Below are 26,578 nucleotides of genomic sequence, written 5' to 3' on the forward strand. Positions count from 1 at the left end.
ACTTGTCAACCCAGCAGGCGAAGCCCCGTGTGTCAGAGACTCCATCCGTCACAAAAATTGGATTGCTAGCCGGCCACCAAACAAGGACAAGCTCTTCAAATTAACCCAAACCTCCTTTTAAAACATGCACTCTGCAGTCATGTTGGGTGGGTTATTGTTTTTGCCCTGCAGAATTTTAAGAGTGCACACGCCTTTACAGTGCATCTCAGTCTTTTTTTTTTTTTTTTTTTTTCCTCGTTCTCTTTTTTGATGGAGAAAGAGGAGCAAAAGATGAAAAGCATATTTAATGTTTATCGTGGTGCTCGGCTGAACAGCCTTCACAGAGTAGAGACAATATTAAACAAGTTAATATTTAATGAACAACCTCTTTGTATGAGGGCGAAGTAGTCTGAGACGCTAGTGTTGGCAAAGGAAAAACAAACTTGAAGCTCTTTCAAATCATTGTAGGGAGAAAGGCTTTGCTTTGAGCTCTTGTTCCGGTGTTTGCATCCAGAGCCTATGATGTGCACACATACTGTGCTAGACTGCACTTTACAGAAGGGGACAAACACCATTAACACTTCACAAAGCACTTTTAGTGTATTTCAGTGTCAGAAGAAACACTTCCATTGAACCATCCACCTCTTAACTACAATGATGACAGTTTAAACAGGCGAAATATGTAGGTATAGAGCAACTGTGTGAGCAAAGCAGTTCATACTATAGACACTCTGAGGGTTTGTTTGGGGACACCTGTCAGTTGGACTTGCACATTTAGTTGAATAAGTGAGAAGCACTGGATTATCTTTAGTTTATGTATCTTAAAAAATAGAACATAGCACAAATATATGTATGGCTTTGCAGTTATAAACATGGAATGAATACACTGGTCTACAATTTTTTAGAAATGATTTGCTTCAGACATTAAATGTGCTAAATGTTACACATTTTAATAAGATTAATTGGAAAATAAATGACAAAAGTGCCGGTTTGCTAATGTTTTCAAGGTATATGATTAAGAGTTATTACACATACATGTTGGTTTATGTACATTTATATAATAGTTTTATAAATCTTCCACTAAATAGAACCTGTAAAGTGAATGTATTCTAATGTGCAGACAGTGTTTTGAAGTAGATCTTGTAGCTCTGAGACAAATATTCCTTTTGAGTCAAACCCATTCTCTCGTTAATTCTTCAATTTCACATTTTGACCCAAGGCTGTATCTTGGAAAGTTCAGCCAACCAGCATTTTTGACTTGATTTTTCTTTATCAGTGACTCTCATGTGATAAAATTTCATTACTTTTATTCTGGAAGCATTTTCCTTGTAGACCAGTGATATAAGATGGCTCTCTTTAAGTTTAATACATTTTATATTCTATTATAGTGTATTCTTTATAATACGTATTCATCCTTATTCTATTTTTACCTCTTTTTTAAAAAAAGTAGCATGACATTTGATGAAGTGAGAAAGAAGTAGTATCTCAATTCTGTGCATATATTGACAATAAACAATCTTTGAATCTTTGGAGGTTGAATGTCTTTTATGCTGGTGATATGATGTCAGGCATCAGTTTGTTAAGGGAATGTCACTGGGGCATTTGTCGTAACATGGACCGTTTTCGCTCTTGTAATGGACAACAACCAACTTCATGTCTGGGACACCTCACCACATTCTGCAGAAAGACTTGCACGTTTGATTTTGTCTGTCCACGATGGGGTTTTGACATTTTTGTGATGTTAACCAATGGGAGCAGATGGTACTCTCCTGTGCACAGTTGTGAACATGGAGAAATGATCATTATTTTTACCTTAGGTTCTCTTTGAAGGATTGACAATCCAGACCTTTGTTTCTGTCTGTCTTTTTTTTAAACCCTGTCTGATGCCTGTTGTTTTATGCTTTTATATATTGTGCCCGTATTTATGACAGCTATAAAATAATAACACACAGTCTCCGCAGTCTGAACCTAAACTAATTTAAACCACTTTTACCTTTTACAGTAAGAGCTCTAGAAATATACATTGGATGGCTGAAATTACATTCACTCACTGCATTATCCTTTTATATATTTAATTTTTACAGTGAGTCACTAACACTTCCTTCCTAGTTACATTGGGCACTTTGTGAAAGAAAAAAAGGGTCAAGGAACAAGAAACATGAATCTGTTGTGTCATTTAGCCATGGCAGAATATTACCCAAGTTATGGTTTTTTTGTTTGTTTGTTTTATTTTGTTTTTTGTTTTTTTTTTACATTTTTCAGGAAACACAAAAAACATTGTGAATGACACTGAGTATTTGATTATTTTAGGCAAAAAAAAGGAATTTTGGTCTAAAAATTACTTAAAAGATTATTTTAGAGAGGTGACAGTCATGGAAAAAATTATTAGACCATCAAAAGTCATCAGAAACAATGGTTATGCAATCAAGTACTAACTCCTGTGTGTATCATGTGACTAAAACAGACAGAAAAGAAAACATGGAATGCCTAAAAGCACTGTTTTTGTCAGTGCAATGCCATAGATATTGATGTAAGAACTGAAGTGATTTTGGTTATTATCAAGAAAACATGGAAAATCAGCTGTGAAATTAAACTCTTATGAGCTATTTTTGTTGATATCATTATATTTGTCCAAACAAATGTACCTTTAGTTGTACCAGGCATTAAAATGAATAAGAAATTGAAGAAAACAAGGGTGGTCTAATAATTTTTTCTGTGACTGTATGTGATAATTTTGCCAAACGTATCAAATATATACAACATAGACTAGCCAAGGTGAGAGTATGGTATTTTTGTAATTTACTGTAATTACTGTACTTTTAAATATATATATGATGCCTGTCCCTAGGTGAGTTAGACAGCAGAGGTTGGAAGATGAAGGACATCATTCTGGTTCACCTGTATGTGAAGAACATGGATGACTTTGGTCTGCTCAACACCGTCTATAAGAAACACTTTGGCATAAATCCTCCAGCCAGGTAAAGGTGTTCACACACAGTAAACCTTTCCTCTATCAAGCATGATTTGAATATTTGAATTCAACTCTAAAAAACCAATAATCTGCTCTTTTTTTATCCACCATTTGATTGTAATATAATCCCCTTCCTTTGGTAGGGTCTGCGTCCAGGCTCCTCTACCTGCCGGTCAGCTGATGCAGATGGACTGCCTCCTACATGACTGGACGGCGCCTCAGGGGGACGGCTGCTTTCACCAGAGAGAGGCCCTGCATGTCCAGAGCCTATCCCATTGGGCCCCTGCCAACATCGGACCCTACAGCCAGGCCCTCAGGGTAAGGCTCAAAGGCCCACTGGAGGGAAACGGGAAGGGGTGGGGGGGTGGGGGGTGGGGGGGCTTTGGTGATGGTGGGTTACACTGCTGACATGTGAATTTAGTGGGAAGCTCAGAGTAACATACTGGCTCCAGTCTGTGGATAGTTGGAGCTTAATCCAACGATTTTACCCTTTAAAGGGGTCATATTTTGCTAAACCCACTTTTATTACTCTTTGGTACATTTATTTGTGTATTTGTTCAAATTGTTTTTATTACACATTGACTCGACCAGAAAAGCATAATACAGTCTTTTTTTTTTTTTTTTATACCCAATCCCATGAATATTCCCACCCTGTTGCAAAAGATGATCATTAACAATAATAATAAGTGATAAACAAATTTTTAAAAGAATAAGGAACTCAGATATTAGTCACAGACTCGTATTAATAGAACTACTCTTGAATAAGTTAGGGATCTACCTCTTTTATGTGATTCAGAACAGGTTGTCAGGTACTGAAAAACTTACTGGCACATCCTCTTATCTAATTTTTTCCAGTGTTGAATGATATAAAAGATCCAGACACCAAGATTGCATTTGTGTATTTGGACCCTAATAGTTCAAAAAGTTTGAATTTGAACCCTCCAGGTGCTGCAAAGCTATCTTTAGATTCATTTTGGCAAAAAATCAAGTGGATTTCTACAACAGTTTTAATTCCTGGTTAATTTGTTACGTCTGTAAGTAGTTCCGTCATGACATTTGCACAAATAAGGTCAAGACTTCTGATGAACATTTCTCTGAGTATGACATAATTGTTTATCACGAGAAGCGGTTGTAGTCCACACTGAAAGTATGTCCAAACTTTGAGCTGATTACCTAAAATGTTCAGCAACACAGTCAACAACCTGGAGGGGGCGGGGCCTGAAGTGGCTCATGTGCATTTAAAGGGACAGCACTCAAAACGACCTTTCTGGTGTCATTACTCAGAAATAGGGTTGAAGATGGACCTGTGGAGTTGAATTAATGAAGAATTTAGACCCAAGAATAACATTTACAGTTTATGTAGACCACAGGGAAATGTTTTAAAATGTATAATTCTGTTTAAAAAAAAAAAAAGCTAAATATCACTCCTTCACACTTTAATTTGAGCATCATTTTTTCCTTTTGAGTCATTGTTAGCAAACCCAACTAAAAGCAATGGATAACTGGTGGAATACTAAGGCTTAATTTGTTGAATGGTAAGTCTCACCGGTGATCCTTGCGATGCTTAGATATGCTTGAGTCATACAAAAGAAACTCAAGTGTCTCAGATTACTGTGTCTGTGTGTGTTGACTCTGTTTATATATTGACGTGTTCGTGCAGATGCATGTGATTGTTTCTTTGTGTGATAGTTTGTTCTCAGTACTACTTTTGTGTACACATGTAAATATGTATCCCCATTACAGTGGGCAGCACGTATCTATTTTTGCGCTTGTTTGGTAAAGCTATGAATCGTACTTCTTTCATATTGTTTCAAACCTCGAAAGAATGTGGATTTCAAAGGCAGAGCAGAGGAAGTGTGGGCCGTGGTTGCACGGTTGGCTTGGCGTTTTGTTTACCCAGTGTGTATTATATGGGATTACACTTGTCAAGGTACTGTCAACAAGGATAGTGTCCATCTCCTCCACACTGTCCTTGATCCTCCAGCCAAATCCGTCTATGAGTGAGAACATGTGTGGATTAGCTATTCGTTCAGAGCTTGACGGCGTATCTCACCAGCGTGTCACCGAAGCTCGGGGTCTCTGGCGCAGCTCGGATTCCTGAGACGTAACATACAGAGTCAGGTTTGCTTTTTACATGCCCGTGATGTTTGATTCCCTCAATGGAGCCTCATTGAGACATGAAATTGAAGTCAGCTGCGGGTACGTGCTATTGCCTCTGGAAAACACTCTAATGCCTCATCCCTCTAATGATCACTCATATCCAAAGTAATTTGAGAAAACAATGAGAGGAGTTCGCTTGCTCTGAGCCGCGCGACCCCTGCACTGCTCCTCCTTCACACAACACTGACTTCATTTGATCAAAAATGTATTAACAGCTCTTCAGTGCGGCTAGAGATTTTTACATATTGATACAATTACCCCCTTGCTGTGAGCGAGCACGCAGAGACAACCCTGTTCTCACTAATGCCACGACGATTCCATCTTAATGACAGTTTTACAGTGACAAGACTCTGGCAACAACAGAGACAGAAAGCTGCTGTCTGAGACCAAATCATCCAGACCCTTATGTATTCATCGTCTGCAGAACAGAATCACTAATTAAAAGAAAGATTGAGCCGTACAAGGGGAGTTGGTCAGAGGGCTGAACTTCTTCACTGATTAGAACGTCTTAATTATGTCCAGCCCAGACAATCAGTTTGGGCAGTCAAGGTTTTTTTTTTTTTTTTTTTATGATGTGCTCTTTGAAGAAGCAGTGAGTTATTTATTATTACAGGAAACAAAAACCCTCCTCAATTAATTATTCTTGTAAATGTGTTTCTCTGACAGCCCTGGAAATGTTTCACAGTTGAATGCGGTGTAACTATGACTGGATTACTTTCCAACTCTTTTCATTGTACTCTTTTTGACCAGTGAGAGTGATGTTGATGTGTTGCTAGGTGCTGGTTCAAATAAAACCGTGTAGCAAAGCAGATAGAAAAAGCTGCAAACCACACATCTCCCATTGTTCTATAAATATAAATAATATAGCACCCAGCTGCGCCATAGCAGGTACACATGACTGTCACATTTACAACACTGCAGATCAGTGCCAGAGTTGGTAAATACCACTGACTGCCAACTGTACCCTTATACGATGAACACAAGTCAGATGTTTTGTCGATTTTTGTCCAGTATGTAAGAGGCTTTGTAGCACCGCATTATGTAATAATGGTGCAATATATCATAACATGCCACATCTTATAATAAGATTCTTGAACGCATTTTGTAATAACTTGTACATATTGTGTCTTCCAAATTTCAGTGCACCAGTAAGTTTCTTGTCAGTAATACTTAATTAGTGAAGCTTTTGTCTCTAGTTTGCAAACGCATTCTCCATTATAAGAAATACAGGTACATTTGATTTAGGTTTGACAAATGAAATATCCTACCGTTTTTTTGTTTTTTGTTTTTTTTTACGTGAATTCTTATTAAGCTGGAATGCTGCTGTTGTTCTGCTGGTATGATGATTTTTCCAATCAAGGCATCAATTTTGATGGTTTATTACATAATGCACCAAATTATTACATTTACTTTCAATAAAAAAGTGCTGCAGCCGCATTTTGTAATAACTGTAGCAATACGTAATCAGTTATTGTAAAATGCGGCAAAGTTTATTACAAAATGTGTTCAAGAATTTTATTACAAAATGTGGCATGTTGTTACAAAATGCGGTGTTATTACATAATGAGGTGAAAAATTATTACACATAGGTGGATAATATTTTTGTTATCAGTTGTATTGAAAAAACTGATACTTGAGCACTGGAAATTTACCTATGCGCCTTCATTGTCACACTGGAAACAAGACTTGCATTATTATTTGAACATAGGAAAGGCAATAGCCACGGAAAAGAACAAATTAGCCCAATTTGAAATTATATGGGGAAAAGTGTTAGAAAAACTGATAATGTGAAAGGAAAAAAAAGTCCAGGTATAAGGATGTAGAGCATGTTTGTGGGTGGGGGTTAATTTGGGTTGTTATTTTGGATATATATGTTTATTTATTTTTTGGGGTTTGTTTTGTCGTCTTTTTTGTTTGTTTGTCTCAAGTTCATTTTGTGATTGTTGTTTTGGTTTGTTTGTACTCATTAAGATTATGTGTTTTAGTTTTGTGGATTGAAAAATGTAAATAAAATCATATATTAAAAAAAAAAGAAAAAATATTACATTATTACATATTGTACTGTTATTACATAATCTGGCGCTACAGGCTTGTTTAGAGTCGTGACAATATCGATACTTAAGTTTGTGATTTACTGCATTCAGATGACTGCGATTAAAAATATTGTTAACTGTTGAATTAATTTAAACAATGTGTAACGTTAGTAAGAATTTAGAAAGGAGGAGGGAGAGGAGCAGAGGATGGAGCAAAAGAAAGAGTAGGAGGAAGAGAAGAAAAATTTGTAAAAGAGACAACGAAGGAGAAGATGCAGAGAATGTAGGAAAAGAAAGAAAATGGAGGAGAAGGATGAGGAGAAGAAGGAAAAAAATAGTGTACTGTAGTTATGAGATACTTTAAATATAAAATGTACGTCGCTGAGACGTCGGACCAGCACACAAAAACATCGCTGTACATGTTCTTCATTGAACTCATAGCAGAAGAAGAGTGGCACACAATGTGACGAAGTCAGACAACGACATAAACACTGAAATAACGATCAAATGTGTTATTTCTGTTCGTTGGCAAAATGGGGATTATACAAAATAATAACGATCATTTGAAATAACAGCGATGCAGTTGTTATGTAATAATTGTGACACGCTTAGACATGTTTTATCAGACATCTACGCTAAAGCCATCGTGCTCGAAAAGTCGATCCTTTTAATGCGAGCTGTATTTGTATGCAAATGTGCGTCGTGGTTTGAAAGACAGCACGTGGCTACTGATAGGACAAGGCTCTGGAGGATGCACAAGTTGACTACCGCAGGCTTCCACGCTGAGGGGCTGGCGTGAGGCGGAAAGTAACGACATTAGGGGTTGTCATGTGATGGATGCTGGACCTTCTAACTCCCTCCATCTATTCATCTATCCACCCGGGCCTGTCAAGTCTCTGTGGTTCAGCTCTCGGGAATGGCAGCCTGACTGAATGTCGACTCGGTTTGGCAAGCTGACAGATGCAGATCGGACTTGATTTAAAGAATTAGTTAACCTTTATGATGTCAAAGCTGGGGGGCCCTCGGAGTATTGTATGTTAATATGTGATACGGAAGTTGTTTAAGCAAAAGCCTCAAGCTATAAAGACAAAAACAGCGATTTAATTTATGCTTTGTTTTCATATGGTTTTCATATTGTTGTATCACCTGACTGACATGTGTTTGTATGTTTAGTATAATGTTAGATATCAATAGCGAGAACAGTGGCATCAAAGTTCTTGCCACTAATTGGTTTTTGTCTAATTTATCAGCGATCTAATGCAAATTTAGCAATCTTCGGCCTCGATTTGCATAATTTAATTTAGACGCAAGACATTTCTATGTCACTCAAAACAAAAGATGCTCTCGAAGATCTATTGTTTTGGTTGCAGAAATCAAAACAAATACCGTGATTACAACGGATGCCATGTAATAGCCTGCTTTTAGAAGACGTATTGCTGCATTCTCTGTCAGTTGTTCGTAAGAGTTTTAAAGCTTTTAAGCCTGAGTTGCATTAGATTAATAACACTGACAAAAGAGCATGGGCTTTTTCTTTTTTTTTTTTTTTTTGTTAAACTCAGCCATGATCCACAGTTTTATGCAGAAACGCACTTGCACGAATAACAGATGATTAAATTTATGAGTTGCCAGATGGAAAAATTCGACCTGTCATTCACTAAAGTCAGAGTTACATCAGAAATCTTAAACAGCAGAGGTTTTTTTTTTTTCTTCACATCAATTTAAATTAACGCTGCCTGCTCCCTCAGATTCCCTTCGGAGCCACATTTACAGAAGCAAATACAATAGCCAAACCAGGTCTGAATAGACAGACTATCAGTAGAGTGGTTGTTAAACATCTCCTCTTTCCTGTTAAGGTAAGTGGCTCACCCCTGGGATATTTGCGAGGAAATTATACTCACTGATCAGATTCTGCAGGGTGTGTTTGGGGAGTTGACTGCGCTAGCCTCAGGTTGCCGGTGAACACTAACCCCTTGCCTCATTCTCCTAATTGTGAGTGACAGTCAATATTGTGGAAGCCCGTCTCACACAAGCCCGCGATAGAATTTGCATTGGATTTTGAAAATTGTCAAAGTGGACCGCGTTAGGCGCGAGGAGGAAAGTGGATCTGACGTTGCCGATTAGCGTCAAAAGGGCGGAGAGTAACAAGTCGGATGCTGAAATTTAAATAATCTCCTCACTGAAGACTGCATGTCTAAAAACAATGACTTGAACTTTGACTGAACCTCTTGATGAAAAGGTCAGAGGTCAGGCTGAGTCGGTGAAGTCTTGCCACCCATGAGTAAAAGAGGAGGACGGGTAGACGTGTCCTGTTTGACTGGATCAACATGTTTAGTAGCAATGTTTTTTCTCAGAACCACACGTTAAACAGTAGAACTAGAAAAGCAGTTGGAGAGCGCAGACCTCCGCCAAGGCAGATCAGTGCCCCCCCCCCCATCACCACCAAAATGTAATAATTTATTCCTTGTGCCAGTATCAACATTTCCTGAAAAGTTCATCAAAATCCTTCCATAACTTTTTGAGTTATCTTGCTAACAGACAAACAGACAAACCCCAATGAAAACACAAGAAAAGCACTTGGAGAGCGCAGACCTCCGCCAAGGCAGATCAGTGGGGGCCTGAATTACAGTATTTCCTAAAATAAATATCATGGGCCTGGTCTCTAATAATACCCAGGGTCAAGGTTGATATGAACAAATAAAAGCCAGTCCTCAAACACACAAATAATGTGGATACAGATCTGGTGTCTGACATATAAAGGACAATGTTCAGTTTTATAACTTAAATTAAATGCAATCAACATTATAGTCCAGCTATTTTCAACTTCAAAAAAAAAAAAAAATTTTTTTTGCTGTTCTAGATCCCCCATCTGAAGTACTATTGTTCAGTTTCAGACACTGCAGGTGTGTGTCTTACTTTGTCAGCAAAACTGCCATTAGATAGATAGATAGATAGATAGATAGATAGATAGATAGATAGATAGATAGATAGATAGATAGATAGATAGATAGATAGATAGATAGATAGATAGATAGATAGATAGATAGATAGATAGATAGATAGATAGATACTTTATTCATCCCATGGGGAATTTTACAGGTTCCAGCAGTATCCACAAACTTAAAAAAAAAAAAAACAAACAGTAGTAAAAACACAATTGTAAAAAACACTTTAACTTTCCACAAGGAGTCAGTGCAAAGGAGATTGTTGTGCTTAGAGTCAGTGAATTTGTAGAAACTTACAACAACAGGAAGACAATGTTTACACAATAAAAGCTCCTATAAGCAATTTAAGCAGTTCTGTTAGTGATATCTATCCACCGAAATGACAGGGTTTTATTTTGAAATAGCCTAGGAAGTGTCACATTTGTGAAAGAAACATTCAATGCACTTTCAGGTTTTGGAGTAAATCCATTGACTTTTGACGATTAAACAGAGGATATTAAAAATTTGAGGAAATACAGTATTTAATAATAATAACTTAATGAAACAATCCGCCTTGATGCAGTGTTAAGTTTTAACTTCCACAACTTACAAATGACAAAATTAGGTTTTTAAAAATGACCATTAGAGAAGGTTATGTTCCCTTGTACGACCTTTTTGGGCAGCATATAACCATGTTTAATTGGATTTCTAATAATATTGTGGCTGCCAATTAAGATGGTAGAAAATGATTTGATCTCTTTTTGTTGCAAAGTGTAATTATGTGTATATAACACAACAATACATAATCAAAGTCAACTTTTATCACATCTATGTCGAAGCAGTCACCCAAACCATGCAAACATTGATTCAAAGGGCTGCTTTAGGTACAGATGCATTAATTTTCTGTGAGATTTATTAACAGAATTTGCCTTGTCATGACTTTTTTGGGGGTTTGGATTGACACGGTCCAAGTATTAGTCCCATCCCTTGTGTATTTATACCTACTTCACTTGTCAATGTCAATATATTACTGTATCCCAAATACATTACAGTTTTTTCCCATTAGAACTGTTGTGAAAGAAAAATAATATGATGTGATGAGTTTATCAAAGATACCAGACCCACTTCACAGTTCTTTATTGTGACTTTGACGGCTGAATATGAGCTGGTGCGTGGAGTGATAAAGCAAAACTGTAATGATGAATAGCAGAAATTAAGCTAAGTGCTTTGGGTTTATGGTTTGTTGTTCTCACTAAGAACGCCTCAATCATGTAAAAAAGCCACTATGCACAAACTAAGCAGCCCCCCACCCCACCGACCACCCCCACCCCTACCAACAACAACCACATCAAACATACCCCCACCTCCCCAAATTTCCTCAGTCTACTACGTCTAGAGAGTACATCCACCTCAATTACTGCAGAAGAGTAATTAGCCAAAAAACAGTGTGTATGCGTGCATCTGCGTTAGGGGAGGTATTCATGCAGCACGAACAGATTAATTAGGACATTTAACTTCATTTCTAATACAACAAAATTAATCCCATAAAATATGAGGGATCTCGGAGGAGGTGCCTGTCAGCATCTGACGCCTCTCCCCTGTTTGCCATAATCTATTAAAACCTTGCTTTTATCTCACCTCTCCCCCTGTCATACTTTATGGATTTTTTCATAAACACAGCCTATACTTCATAAATGTCTCAATTTTCTAGTCTATTAACATTACTTCAAAAGCGCTTGATAAAAGAGGAGGGCATGCGTGAAATAATGCACCAATAATACGAAACGCTGGAGGGTAGAACAGTAGGGGCGGCTCTGTGGCGTGCACGCTCACACAATGCGAGGGGATGTTATCAAGTTTAATAAAAGAACAAATGATCACTTCCACCCGAGAAGGAGGGGAGATGAGGCGAGCGAGGAAGGGGGTGGGGCCAGGAGGGGAGCAGTTGTAGAATAATTGAGCCCATGAAAAATTGGGTCTTGAAGGCTCAGTGGTTTGATCAGTTGTGATTGAAGGCGACTTCAAGCTGCGATGTTCGTCAGTGCAGGTAGTTAGGGTTAGGGTTGGGGTTATTTTTGAAAATGCTTAGGTTTGAGTTTAGTTTTTAATAGCTTCACTGTTAATTTGAATGCTTGTCTCTTCTTCTTGTTCTTGTTCCTCTCCTTCCTCGTCCTTTTCTTCTTCTAGTTCTTTTACTATTGGTAGTAATATTAAGTACTAGTATTAATGTAATTTATTTAGCTATATTTGATGAAGACAGATATGTGTACAGTTGTGGAAAAAATTATTAGACTATCAAAAGTCATCAAAAACAATGGTTATGTAATCAAATAACTAGTGCAGGTCTCCAACATATGAAAGGCTGTTGTATTTTATTTGAATGAAACTGCCCCAAATACCATGTTAAGCAACAACAGTAAGCATAAAAGGAAGCTGAAGTTTGATGGTTCTTATGGTTTTATGTGATGATGCGCTTGAACTCGTGTATTCCCTTTAAAACCAGTCAAAGGGAATACATACAGTCGCGGAAAAAAATTATTAAACCATCAATGGTTATGCTATCAAGTCCTAACTCCTGTGTGTATCATGTGACTAAAACAAAAAGAAAACATGGAATGCCTTAAAGCACTGTTTTTGTCAGTACAATGCCATAGATATTGATGTAAGAACTGAAGTGATTTTGGTTATTATCAAGAAAACATGGAAAATGGATAGATACCAGCTCTGAAATTAAACTCTTATGAGCTATTTTTGTTGTTATCATTATATTTGTCCAAACAAATGTACCTTTAGTTGTACCAGGCATTAAAATGAACAAGAAATTAAAGAAAACAAGGGTGGTCTAAGAGTTTTTTCCACGACTGTACATAGATAAACAGAGATCAGCAGACCATGTAAGTATTATAGCAGGACTCCAAGTGGGCCGGACCTGAAAGTAATAGCATCATAACCTATAAATAATGACAACTTTTTCTTTTTTGTTTTAGTGCAATAAAAAGCATTAAATTATGAAAATATTTGCATTTACAAACTATCCTTTAACAAAAAACATGTGAATAACCTGAAAAAACTGAAATTTGTTAGAAAAATAAGTGCAGTTTTAACAATATTACGCCACAACTTATCATTTATGTGCATTACACACAATGTTCCACAAACATTTGGTAACAAGCATAATATTGTTAAAAATTTGGAGTTTAGAACTAAAATAACAATTTCTCATTCAGTTTCTCATTGTTCTTCTTGGTAGTTCTTCGGGGATCAACTGGACTAGTTTTGCTTCAGAAGAACAAAACTAGTCCAGTTAAACCTAAAACCTAGAAAAATTTAGTTGTCACTATTTATAGGTTATTATGATATTATTTTACCTTAAATCATATTGATCTGTATGTGGAACCTGAACTCAAATCAGTTTCACACCATTGATTGTTAATATCTTCAGTATTTTTCCACTTCGCAGATTCATCCCACAGGTCAAATTGGACCTAGGCCACATGTTTGACACCCCTGTTTGTAGTGAATGATAAATTGCAACACTTGTTTGTAAAAGGGCTATTACAGAATCAAACAAGTAAAATATAGAGGATTTAGAGGCTTTTTTGATAGGGGTGAAGCTAGTAGCAGATCTCAGATGATGATGATGAGTTTTCAGAGAGATGCCCGACCAGAAGATGTTTTACAGAATTAAACTTTTATACATTATACAGACATTCTTCTGTGGTGACTGTGTGATAGAAACTCATCAAAACACCAGGCTATTTTAGTAACTGGATTCACTTACTCTGTGTGTGTGTCTGTCATTAAAAAACACAATAAAAATATATAAAATGTAAATATTGGCACAAATATGTAAACAGTCAGATTGCAGCCTGCCTTTTAGTCTACCAGGTTACCAGACACTCATTTAAGGATGCCTTTTAGTGCCTTAATAAACACAAAAACTACAATATACTCTCTTTATAAGAAGTTCAAGATACCCATTTTTGTTTTTGAATTTGTGTTAAAGGGGTCATATTTTGCTAAACCCACTTTTATTAGTCTTTGGTACATTTATTTGTGTATTTAGACCCTAAGGGTTCAAAAAGTTTAAATTTGAACCCTCCAGGTGCTGCAAAGCTATCTTTATATTCATTCTGGCAAAAATCGAGTGGATTTCTACAACCTGTTTTCATTCCTGCTTAATTTGTTACATTTTATAACTAGTTACATCACATTTGCACATATAAGGTCAAGACTTCTGATGAACATTTCTTCGAGTACGACATTGTTTAGCAGCAGCAGCGGTTGTAGTGAAAACGGAAAATATGCTCAAAGTTCAAGCCAATTGCCTAAAATGTTCAGTTGTTGCTTGTATTGGTTGTAAAGCACGGTCAACAACCTGGTGGGGGTGGGGCATGTAGTGGCTCATTTGCATTTAAAGGGCCAGCACTCAAAACCACCTTTCTGGTGTCATTACTCAGAAATAGGGTTGAAGATGGACCTGTGGAGTTGAATTAATGAAGAATTCAGACCCAAACATAGCATTTACAGTTTATGTAGACCACAGGGAAATGTTTTAGAATGCATAACTCCATTTAAAAAAGCAAAATTTCACTCCTTTAAGAGGTTAAGGGCAAAGAGTTGTGTCAGTTTGAGGGGAAAAATGTACAAAAAAAACTCAAAAACTGATCAGCTCCAGACCTTTGATTCACTTGGATCAGACAAACAACTCAGAGTTAATTTATTAATGATTTGAGATGGTGTTCTCCTGTATCTTATCAGGGTAAACTATTAGACCACCCTTGTTTTCTTCAATTTCTTGTTCATTTTAATGCCTGGTACAACTAAAGGTACTTTTGTTTAGACACATATAATGAGAACAACAAAAATATCTCGTAAGAGTTTAATTTCAGAGCTGAAATCTATGCATTTTCCATGTTTTCTTGATAATAACCAAAATCGCTTCAGTTCTTCCATCAATATCTATGGCATTGTACTGACAAAAACAGTGCTTTTAGGCATTCCATGTTTTCTTTTCTGTCTGTTTTAGTCACACAATACACACAGGAGTTAATACATGATTGCACAACCACTGTTTTTCATGACTTTTGATGGTTTAATAATTTTTTCCATGACTGTAGGTTAACCTTCATGTGCAAGTTTTTTCAATTTACATGTGTTGGATTTTCGCCTTTATCACCTATCACTACACACAGTCTCACTCAGCATCATCAAAAGAAAAAAGACTCTGGCATTTAATCCCAAGTTTTTCTGCCATGATGGCCAGTGTCGCAACACAGACGTGTGATGCGCTGCTATCTGATAGTGGAAAAACAACAGGAGAGTAATTAAACCCATGAAAAACGGGTTGTGAAGGAGCAGTGGTTTGATCATTTGTGTGACTCAGGGTGACCCAAAACTACAGTGTTCTTTGATACAGGTAGTTAGGGTTACATTAGGGTTAGGGTTGCTCATAGTTGCAGCAGAGCATGTTAACACAGGTTCGTTTGTTTTTTTTTTCTGTTCTTTCCTGAAAGCCTGAGTCTGGCGCAATGATTTGAACCTTTTGTCTGGAGACACTGGAAGCTTTTGACTGACAGTCAGGTTTCACCCCTGAGCCTCTCCCCAGCGAGCTTCGATTCAGTTCCCGCCTATGTACATCACCTGTCTCCATAGGCTTTTACTCATCCAAACACTGAGGTCAACCGTCTCCACTTGAACTGGACACACACGAAACACACTGATCAAACCCCCAGTAAGACCTTACCACGGTGGCATGCCGGCTGTAATGCCCCGAGGCCAGCTCTTACAAAGACACACACTTCCACGTGTGATGGGCTCAGGCTGGATGACGGAGTAAACTGGTTCAGTCATTAGAATGAGGCAAGGTTGACTCACTGGAACACACACATGACTGACAGAACAGGTAGACAGCATTCAAACCACATTCACAGAAATAGATAAAGATGTTTGCCAATGCTAAACAAAATGAACAACTGAGCGCATGCATATCATTATGTGACATGAAATACTGTACATCCGTGTTTAAATATTTGTTGATATAGAGGTGTGTATCTGTGTTGTGTGCACAATATACATGCATAATATTGAAACTGGTTTATATGATCCATGGGAGTTTCTCTAAAGTCTTTTTTTTTTGCCACAGTTATTTTTTTATTGAATTTTTTTTTACAGCAGTAGTGCAAAAAGAAATGTCTAAACAATAGGAATTGTTGTTTTCATACAGAACAGAACATATACAAAACACACATACATAAAAAACAAACAAAAACATCACAAAGCAAGCCACCTATCGTCCCGAACAAATGTAACAGAGTTTGTAAGACGCAAACTTACACTCAGACATAGGTATAAAATATCACAGAGAAGAAAAAAAAAAGAGGGAAGTGTATATATACAGTACATATACAGGGTGGGGAAGCAAAATTTACAATATTTTGAGGCAGGGATTGAAAGACAGTGTATGACCAATTAGTTTTTTGAAAGTCAAGAGAATTTATTTGCCACAAGAAAATTTACATAATAGAAAATGTTTTTATTCTATGTGTCCTCCTCCTTTCTCAATAACTGCCTTCACACGCTTCCTGAAACTTGCGCAAGTGTTCCTCAAATATTGGGGTGACAACTTCTCCCATTCTTCTTTAATAGTATCTTCCAGACTTTCTCGTAATAGTTTTGCTCATAGTCATTCTCTTCTTTACATTATAAACAGTCTTTATGGACACTCCAACTATTTTTGAAATCTCCTTTGGTGTGACGAGTGCATTCAGCAAATCACACACTCTTTGACGTTTGCTTTCCTGATTACTCATATGGGCAAAAGTTTCTGAAAAGGTATGGATAATAGTGTTAGGTATGATTATGACATCAATATATGTTTGGTTTCAAAACAATTGACGTAGTGCCTGCTGAGAAAAAACAACTAAATGTTCATTGTAAATTTTGCTTCCCCACCCTGTATATATACACAAAGTCTAAAATCCTATAGTATGACTGTTATCAATTAACATTTTGACAGGTTGTATCACTTTTGAATGTGGTATTGATGCAGCAATCAAACTACACATTGAAACCAACATGTAAATAATACACTTTAATGCCAATGACACATGAATAGTATTTTTAGTGGCTGAAGTACTGCTGGAAATGATGAATGTAAAATTTTCGAACACAAGCCAAAAAATCCTTCACTTAGAAACATAGGAACTGATTATTATATTATTTATGTGAATATGGGCACGGAATAGTTCCAAAAGTGCATTTGTACTGGTCTTAAAAAGAAGCCCGATCAATACTTCACCCAGATAGTGTTGAATCCAGCAGACAGAGTTTTGGCACCACAGTTAAAACAGTTTTATGTCTTTAATATCAGTTTAGTTTGGGTTTAAAGCACGGTCCTTGTTAACTTTATTTTTTGAGAATGCTTAGTATTAGTTCATTTTATTACTTACAGTGTTTGTTTGTTTTTTTGATAGTATGGGCTGTTTGTCAGGGGTGGCATTCACAAGCATTAGAGAAGATCCAAGTATCCACAAAAGACTAGATTTGGACAATATCAGCGCAACTCGCCTCAACTTTTTCTTTTTTTTCGTGTTTTCCGTATGTCACAGCAGATAATTTCAGATACCCCTTCTAATTTTTACTTTGCAGAGGTTCCTAGAGAGCCAAGAAAATACTAAACGTGAGGTCAAATAATGCTCATCACATGTTGCTCGATCCAGAGTCATTGCTGCTTCATTAAGTGTGTGTCGTCATGTTGCAACATAGGTCGCCTAGCCAAGTGAATGGTGGGTACCTCAGAAATTGTTGGCGCATTCTTCGATAAATCTATCTTGACAAATCGACCACAAATTGGAAATCTAAACAACTATTCTCGCCTGAAAAAATCTTAAAACTACATTTTATTTCGAAAATAAAAGCTAAGATTTAAGTTTCCTCGTCTGCTGTTGTCTCCTCGCTCATAGCTGAAGTCACGCTGCAGATGACATCACGTTATGTTTACATTGTGTAAAAATTGGAAAATCTTCGAACTCTTCTAAAGCATATGGATTCAATTGATTTTAGAACCAGTTCTAAATTAGTATCATCAAATTTTCTCGTACCTTTCTGAGTAATTTTAGGTTAGTCTTCTTGTGTAAACTTTAAGACTTCTGTGATAGTTTTAGAGATGTTTTTATTTATATTTATATATTTGTTTGTTTACTTGGTATGGACAGTGCACATTAATGTACATCAGTATTGAACAACATCAGATGTAAATATACCGGATTACAGCGAAAATGCTCATTTGAAACCGTAAATTAGCAATTAGCATTGCAGCGTATCGTATTATGTTGTATATCAGTATTTTATCACCGTCAGGCTGTTTTTACGAGCTAAGACTGATGTATTCAAAGTAACTCCAAAAACGGGACTTTTGTCGACACAATGCCATGCTAACGTGGATGCATGACCTGCTGCCATCTGTTGGTGAAAAAAATTGAAATATGGCTCATGTATCTGTCTAAAATGCCATGTTTTTGTATGAAATAACATGATGAAAATTAAAAACCATTTCTGTATAATTTTAGTTCAGATTTGTAAACAGTTTCAGTTCAGTTTCAGCTTTATTTTATTTTATTATTATCTCAGTTAACGAAACCCTATTTTCATGCCTTGTTTTTACTATTTCGTCAGAATCTGTTACCAACCTTGTTTTGCACTTTTGCTTCTAAGTATGTTTACGTTCATGTGAGAGCTCACATTAGACAGTTGTGTGGAAGCAGATCCAGATCTCCCCTTCCTCCCCTGCTGTGAGCGCAGCCAGGCTGACCGGCTACAGCAGTAGTCATTTTCACAAGTCAAAGAATTGCTTCTCTCTACATTATCCTGTACTGCTGCTGCTGCTGCAGTACCACGTGGGCAGAGGCTGGTATCAGCTTGTACCAGGCGAGGACAGGGGAAGGACTGGATCTGTCAGAGTGCATCGGGCTCTGAGACGTCCGCGTACGCCGGCGCTGTGCCTCTGCCCCGGCCCCTGCCACACTCCTACTCATTAATGGGCCCGGCCCTGACAACTGATCCTAATTGCCTTTGAACAGCTCTTCATGTATTATTGGTGCCTGACTGCATTGGTTCATGTCAACAAGCCATGGGAAGCAGGGACAGGATAACCATTACCAATGTCCTGTTTCCTTTGCACACACATGCACACAGTGTACACGCAAAAAAAGACCTGCATGTAAATTACACATTTAGATATTCTGCAGCAGTTAGGATTAAAGTGGACATATTCACCATTAACTAGTCACTTATTAGTAGCACACTGGCTCTTTATTAATCATTATGAAGCATTTATTTGTTTAGAATTTCACAGACTTTTGTTATGATGAGACCTGCAATAATTTTACAACTGTTTTTCAAAAACCACAGCGATGGATGAAGTGAAAATTGCAAAAAAAAAAAGCTAAGACTAAATGTTCCAATGAGAATAAGAACATACTGTTAAAATAGTCAGTCTCCTGTGATTCACGTCCAACAACTAGTAACAGTATTTACGCTTAATAAGCAGTAATTACAAGGTTATTAAGGGATAAAACTTACTGTTAATTAATGGTTTAGTAGTTATAGAATATCATCAGCTGCTTTTTAAAAATTCTTCTCATATGTGCAAGTAGTTAATATGCATAATATTAAAAAAATATCTGTATGGATGCATAGATAGTTAGATAGATATATACCATAGATTAATTCTGTCGTGTCTCAGTATCACTATGAAGCAAAATCTGTCACCATTTCAGATCTGCAAATTCTTTAACCACTCTCTGTGTAAAAAGGATAATGTAATTACTGTTGTGGCTATGCGGATAGAGTGAGCGTGAACGTTTAATAGACTGTAGATGAATGTAATCAGCCGTGATGTATGAATATGATTTTATTTGATAAATAGTAGCTCGGCTGTTTAATTTGAGCGACCACATGCTACGTCAGCACGTTTTGTTTGTGTGAAAGCCTGTTTGCTTCTCACTTTGTCATTGCTGATGAGCAGCAGAGGGGTTCGCAGACATCATAAGGCATCTGAAAGGCGTCATGTACATATCCCACCGCCCTAGACGTCTGCCAAGACACTCGCTGCTATTACAATTGCAATCACAAACACTCAGTCAAAACACATCAATTATTTGTAGTCCCGCGTGTGAATTATTACCCCATATCCAACTATTTACTTCCCATTTTACCCCTCTATTTGAATATAGAAAACCGAGAGGTGGGGTGGCTTGGCTTTTTTTATTTGTGGAATGAAATAACTGAATAGCAAATGCATAGATAAAAAGCATAGCGCCGTGTCCTGTCCACTCCCATCACTGTCTGAGAGAGGAGAGATGTATGACCATCCCATTACTATGGTAACTAGCCACTATATTCAGAGCTGCCCGGGTGTGCTTCTTCTCCCAGCAGTGACGAGAGGGCATAGCTGACAGGGCCTGCACACACACACACACACACACACACACACACACACATACACATACACATACACATACACATACACATATATATATACACACACACCCACAGATAGGGAGGGTTGGAAGATGCTCTTTGTGAAATATACACATGTGTGGCAAATACAGACAGAACAATACAGGGCCCAGCACCCACACATACCAGTTGTGGTGACATACAGAAACTAATAGGGACCAGTATTGGAATGGGAAATTTAACCTCCACCTTGACAGCATTTTACTCTAAGCAGAATGTTTTATTCAAAACAACACACACACACACACACACAAAAAAAGAAAAACACCGGAAGAATCTTTCCTTGTAGCAGCAGAAGTAATTAAACTTAACACATCTGCAGTCTGGTGGTTTTCATGCAAGGCCGAGTTGCACAAAGAATGTCTTGTACTTTATTAATAGAATGGGTTTGTTTGTTTTTTTTTAGTAGGGCTCGGCAATACAGCCAAAAACATAATCGCGATATGGATTTTTGTATTTGTGAATATTGACTGTTATCACGAATCATTATTTTAGTGTTGTTTAAAACTGGATTTTTTTGGGCAGGAGTGAAAGCTGAGGGAAAAAAGCTGATTATTTCTGGTGTAAAGTGTGACAAATATTTGTCAGGTGGCAGGATATCTCAGTGGAGAGCATTCAGAACAATTAATTCAATTCAACTTTATTTATAGAGCACATTTCATGCACAAGACAGACTCAATGTGCTTCACAACAGGTACATAGCATAAAAACATAATAATAAAAAAACAAAACAGTTGCAACAGTCAAATAAACAGTAGAAGAAGGGAATGGATTAATGAGATAATTAGAAGATAAAAAATGTTTGTCCATCATCAAAATGTGCACATGTAAAATGAAATAAAACAGCAAACTGTATAAACAAAGCAAACCCAAAAGACAAAGAAAAATCAAACTATATAATTATATTGCAATAATTATCATTATCATTTTAACACTGCGCTCTATTTTTAGCATGTGATGAATGTATTCACACACAGAAGATATGGATAATAAATGATCAAGCCTACCTATTTGCACTTCTTAATAAGAGGCTTCTGTAGATGACGTGACTGCAGCTGATGTTCGTATACCAGGCTGTAGTTGGCATATTTTTAGGAAAGCACCACCACAGACGGATCCTACGACTGTTAACACTCTATACTTCCAAACTCAAAGTCACACTCATTAAAATAGACGCTGAATGCCTCATTGTGCAACACTGCGAGCATTGCCATCAGGCCTCGGTGTATTTATTACAGAGACTTTTTTAGCACAGTTGATTCAGAAATGATTCCATTTTCTTTTGGCCACTCGCTTCGTTGTAAATTTCACACAGAGCAATTCTTCTGAGTAGTAACTTTTAACCCGGGTCATTCATTTTTTTAAATGCCATTGTCATCAGCTCTTGTTTTACTGAGGTGGAAACTGCAGTGAAAAAAAAAAACAAAACTACATATATATACAGCTTTCTGGAGGATTTTGTCTCACGTGATCAGCACGTTCTCTTCTAATATATTTCTTATTGATATCATAGATTTATTAGGACTCTGGGTAATGTAATGAAGTTAAGGTGTTCATTCAGTATAATATTAAGTACACAACATTTCCACCTGTCAGAATTTACTGAGCTGAGTGTGATGTGCTGCCAAAGATATTAATGTTTGTTATATTTTTCAGATAGGTTTTTAGTATTTTTTTTTAGTCTGTTATATTTTATCTGTATCCTTTTGTGAAAATTTGATTAACACGCATGCACATTTTTAAATTAGCATAACACTTTAATAGTTCCAAAGTAAATATAAAGCATTCCTCACAATCATTTATTATTTAAGCCTGTTACATACACTGAATCTTCAGTATTGGTATAATATTTATTCAGAAATGGGTGGATATTGCAATGAAATCCCCTAAAAATGTTATTTTTTTTACTTCCTTAATTTTCCTCCATTTCAGTGTTGGAATTTGTGGGTTATTTATGCAAACATTTTGCTTAAAAAAAAAAAAAAAAAAAAAAATCCAAGGAGACTTGTCTTGCCAGCCTGTCCTCAGTTGGAGCGGACTCTGTATGTGCAGCAGTGTTGGAGCTCCAGCTGCCTTTTTAATGCAGCCATACTGCCATCTGTTGAACAGAGATGGAATTGCATCTCTCCTCTCTCCTTTATATGTGTTACATTTGGTCATATTATCCTTGATTTTTTTTTTTTTTTTTGTCTACCATCGATCATTTAACAGTGAATATTGAACTACATGTTTTCTCCATTACAAACACTAATGTTAGCAGGAAAGTGAGGCTGATCATGTTTGTGTTATGTGTCTAAAAGTAGAAGTTTTGGATTGGGATAAGCGTGACTCTGACTCTCTTTGACAATCACACTCATCTATTTACTCAACGTCGCTGTTACTGAAAGTTACACTTAAATACTTGTGCCCAACTCTTTGTTTTGACATCATTCTTTTGTGCCCAGGTTCACTTAGTGCTCCTATTACCACCAGACTGAGACATTATTTTGAAAAAGGAAAAATGTGAAAAGACAGAAGAGACATCATGGTCACAGCTGGGAAAGGAGAAAGAACGGGGGTTGAGGGGTTGCAGTTTCAGCATCATTCAATCAGACAACATGCCCCTCAGCTGAAACAGCGAGACCCTCCCCGATTCTCTCGAATTAGGGAGATTAGCGGGGAAAGCGCATAATGCAGGATGATGGAATTTGTCATAATTTGCATTGTCCTGGAAAGATTTGGTTTGATAGAGCGATGCGTGGAAGGGGGCTTGTCATGTCCCACGGGCAGGTCATAGAGGAAGGCTTGGCAGAAATGATTTTTGCGATATGTGCATCAGTCGTAAAAGCCTCACAACCAATTTGTCAAAAAATGTGAGGTCGGGACAGTTGAAGGCAGCAGGGGCATTTTGCCTAACGCAATGAAAAACCATGCCCCTCCATCACTCTGAGCCCAGTATTCCACCGCAGCAGACAATTTTAATTTCATCAACTTTGCTTATTTCCATCTTCTTTTTTTTCCCCCATCATAACAAAAACAATAAATGTAGAACAGAACAGAACATTGACCATATTTCATATTTCATTCGCACCTTTTGTTTTGTTGTAAAAATCTGTGTTAGGATTGTGGGAAAATATATTTCTGTGTTTATTCATGCCTGTTGGCATTCAGATGTGTCTCCCGGAGCATCCAGCAGTCAGCCTCCCCTGACCTTGGTTATAGCACTGAGTAGCAGTTGACCAGAGCTGACATGACAGTGTTACTCTTCCACACGGTTCAGTGTCTGTGGAGTGGGTAGACATACAGACAGAACAGAAAAATTCACATAAGCTTACACAAGGTGGGGGGTTGGGGGGGGGGGACCAGTGTCGCCAGCTTCAACTGACCACACATTTCCTTAACAATGGCACATAATATTTGTTTAATTCCAAATATCGCTCTAAATTTGCCGGCGTTGTAATGCATGTGTTCTAAACATATGGTTTTGGTCTGTTTTCTAAATAAAAGTACAGTTTTAGACCTGGGAGAACACATTCAGAAATGCCCTTTACTTCCTTTCTTTGTGCATTTCATACTGCTATTTATGTCGCCGTTTAAGTAACACTGATTTTCTGTGACAGTTGAGCATACAGGGGTTAGGCGCAAACTGGAGCACAAACAGGAAGAAAAAATAGAGATAGTAAGAAAAAAAAAAAAAGAGGAGGGAATGGAAAAAAAAGGCAAATATCTCCCTCCCCCTTCCTATGAAGCCTTAAATGAGAAGCCTAACATGGGGAGAGATTCTGTAGAGGGGAGAAAGGTTGTGGTTCTCCTGAAAGGTTTGTATTTGTAGAAATGAGGTGTCAGAGAAGGCAGGATTTCCTCAGGGCGCAGCACAACATGAGCCCATCTCTTATCATTTCCCACTCCCAGACGTGATCTGCTTTGAATGCACTAATGCTGAAAGAGCCCCACAGACTTGAAGCCAGTTGAAGATGAAATCACAGCACACATCCCTGACAAACTGCCATCCACCACACAAGGATTAAACAGCCGTCGCATATCAAATCCCTGCCAAAAAAAAAAAAAAAAGCCGAAATAATATATGCACTTAAATACATTCAACAAAACTTCAACCTCAGTTTTTGATCCGCACATTTTGAACTATTTTGAGCATTTGCCAACCCTAAAATATTCACAAAAAAAGAAGGAAATTGCTAAATAAAAAGAAGCAAGACAGAAATTTGTCACCACTATTAGGGATGTTCCATAAGGGATTAAAACTAAACTAGTTCATCTATAGTTTATTATGCAGTATCCTGGTCTCCTGCTGATATTGGTCCTTTAACTAAAACTGTTTAATCAGGGCATAAAACTTAGAAAAACAACATTTTAAAAGTATTCTTATAAAAAGGAGAAAGATGCCTCGGTCCTTCTTTACAAATACTCTCCGGTCAGGCTATAAACAACTCTCAAAACACATAGGAGCTTACACTACAAATATTAATTACATTTAGTGTCATTTAATTACCCGTCCTTCAGCTGATACTCTAGTGTCACTACCCATTTAGCTTGGTTACATGTGTCCTTGCATAAGGGAAAAGTTACACCATATTAATCTAACCTATTTTACACATTTTGTATTATCATTTTCCCTTTTTAAATTATGCATGAGGTCTCAATGGGGAGAAATGTGACCATTAGCATATCTGATAGGAGTGGTGGAGCAGTTTTCCACCTCTCTCTGTCCTTGGAACCAGGCGGAAAACCTGACTGTTCGTCAATACCAGGTCATTTTATCCAGGCCAACCCAGTTCATCTATACCATTCCCAAGCTCCGCTAATGACACTCCGAGACATCCTCAACGAGATGGGGGCCCAAAGGGCTCCACCACCAGTGTGAATATAGTCTACCACTGTCTGGTCATCTTTGTAATTTTTGACAAAAACCCGCAATTAGAAACACCTCAGACACACCATCCTGAAAGGAGATACCATTAAGCCTTGACAGCGGACACAGCTAGGCGCTTCCTGAGTGCATTTACATATATGTTACTGTCTGCAGCTCACACAGACCGATAGACTGTTTGTGCATTTGGCGACCTTTTGACATGCCATTGGGTTTATTCAAGAAATAATGGCGTATTAGTCATGACATAAAGGTCAATAAAGCTTGAGGAGAAATAAAGTTAATAACAAGCAGGTAATGGCAAACTGTGGTCACCTTTGTTGAGACAAAAAAGAATAAAGTGTGGAACAAAGGACATTTTACTGTAACTGATGGAGGGAGTCGTATTGTATGAATAGACGGATCCTCATACCTCAATATTTGAATAAGTCGATTTCTAATCAGTCCCGAATCAACAAGGTATTTTAGAGGATTTTTTTAAAGACTTATGGCAGTGTTTTTCAACCTTGGGGTTGGGAGCCCACGTGGGGTCTCCTGGAATTCAAATGGGGTCGCCTGAAATTTCTAGTAGTTGATAGAAATTAAAATAAAAACGTACTACTAAAAATATACGACGAGTTGAGAGAGACAATCCCAATCCATAAAAGACATGACAAACTGTGAAGCTGAACTGAAGCACTGTGGTACTGTTTATCTTTCAAATGTTTCAGATGCTGCAGCTCTTTCATAATTCATAGTTTGAGTTCTTGTTTGTTCAGTCTTAATTGTCAGCCTTGTAAATCCAAGCTGGACTGACTGTACATATCCTGACGAAGGAAAAGAAAATTCTCACTTTGTGCAGTAATCTACACCTGGCTTTTCTGCTTCCGTCCATAATAATATACATTATGTAGCCTGAATGTTGTCTAAATAATGTTTATTTGCAACATAGTATAGCAAACTATTACATGATCAAAAACAAATTGTTTGGGGTCGTCAGAAATTTGTGATGTTAAAATGGGGTCACGAGCCAAAAAAGATTGGGAACCACTGACTTATGGGTTTTATTTATTGAATTTTCCTTAGTCGTTTGATTATTTTATGCACCCATATGTCTCCTAATATTTCCTTTCTTTTACTAAACATT

The 26,578-nt window shown here is 37.3% G+C and overlaps 1 protein-coding gene across 1 annotated transcript in view; it reads left to right on the forward strand.

Annotated features, from left to right (window-relative positions):
* Nucleotides 1–26,578, forward strand: part of dph6 (diphthamine biosynthesis 6) — a 130,315-nt gene that overhangs the window by 66,048 nt on the left and 37,689 nt on the right. The window contains exons 11-12 of the mRNA XM_030127554.1: nt 2,828–2,957; nt 3,094–3,268. Coding sequence (XP_029983414.1) covers nt 2,828–2,957; nt 3,094–3,268 — 305 coding nt within the window. The remainder of the gene's footprint in view (nt 1–2,827; nt 2,958–3,093; nt 3,269–26,578) is intronic.

This window comes from Sphaeramia orbicularis, chromosome 22 (assembly GCF_902148855.1).
Source record: "Sphaeramia orbicularis chromosome 22, fSphaOr1.1, whole genome shotgun sequence".
Lineage (NCBI taxonomy): Eukaryota > Metazoa > Chordata > Actinopteri > Kurtiformes > Apogonidae > Sphaeramia > Sphaeramia orbicularis.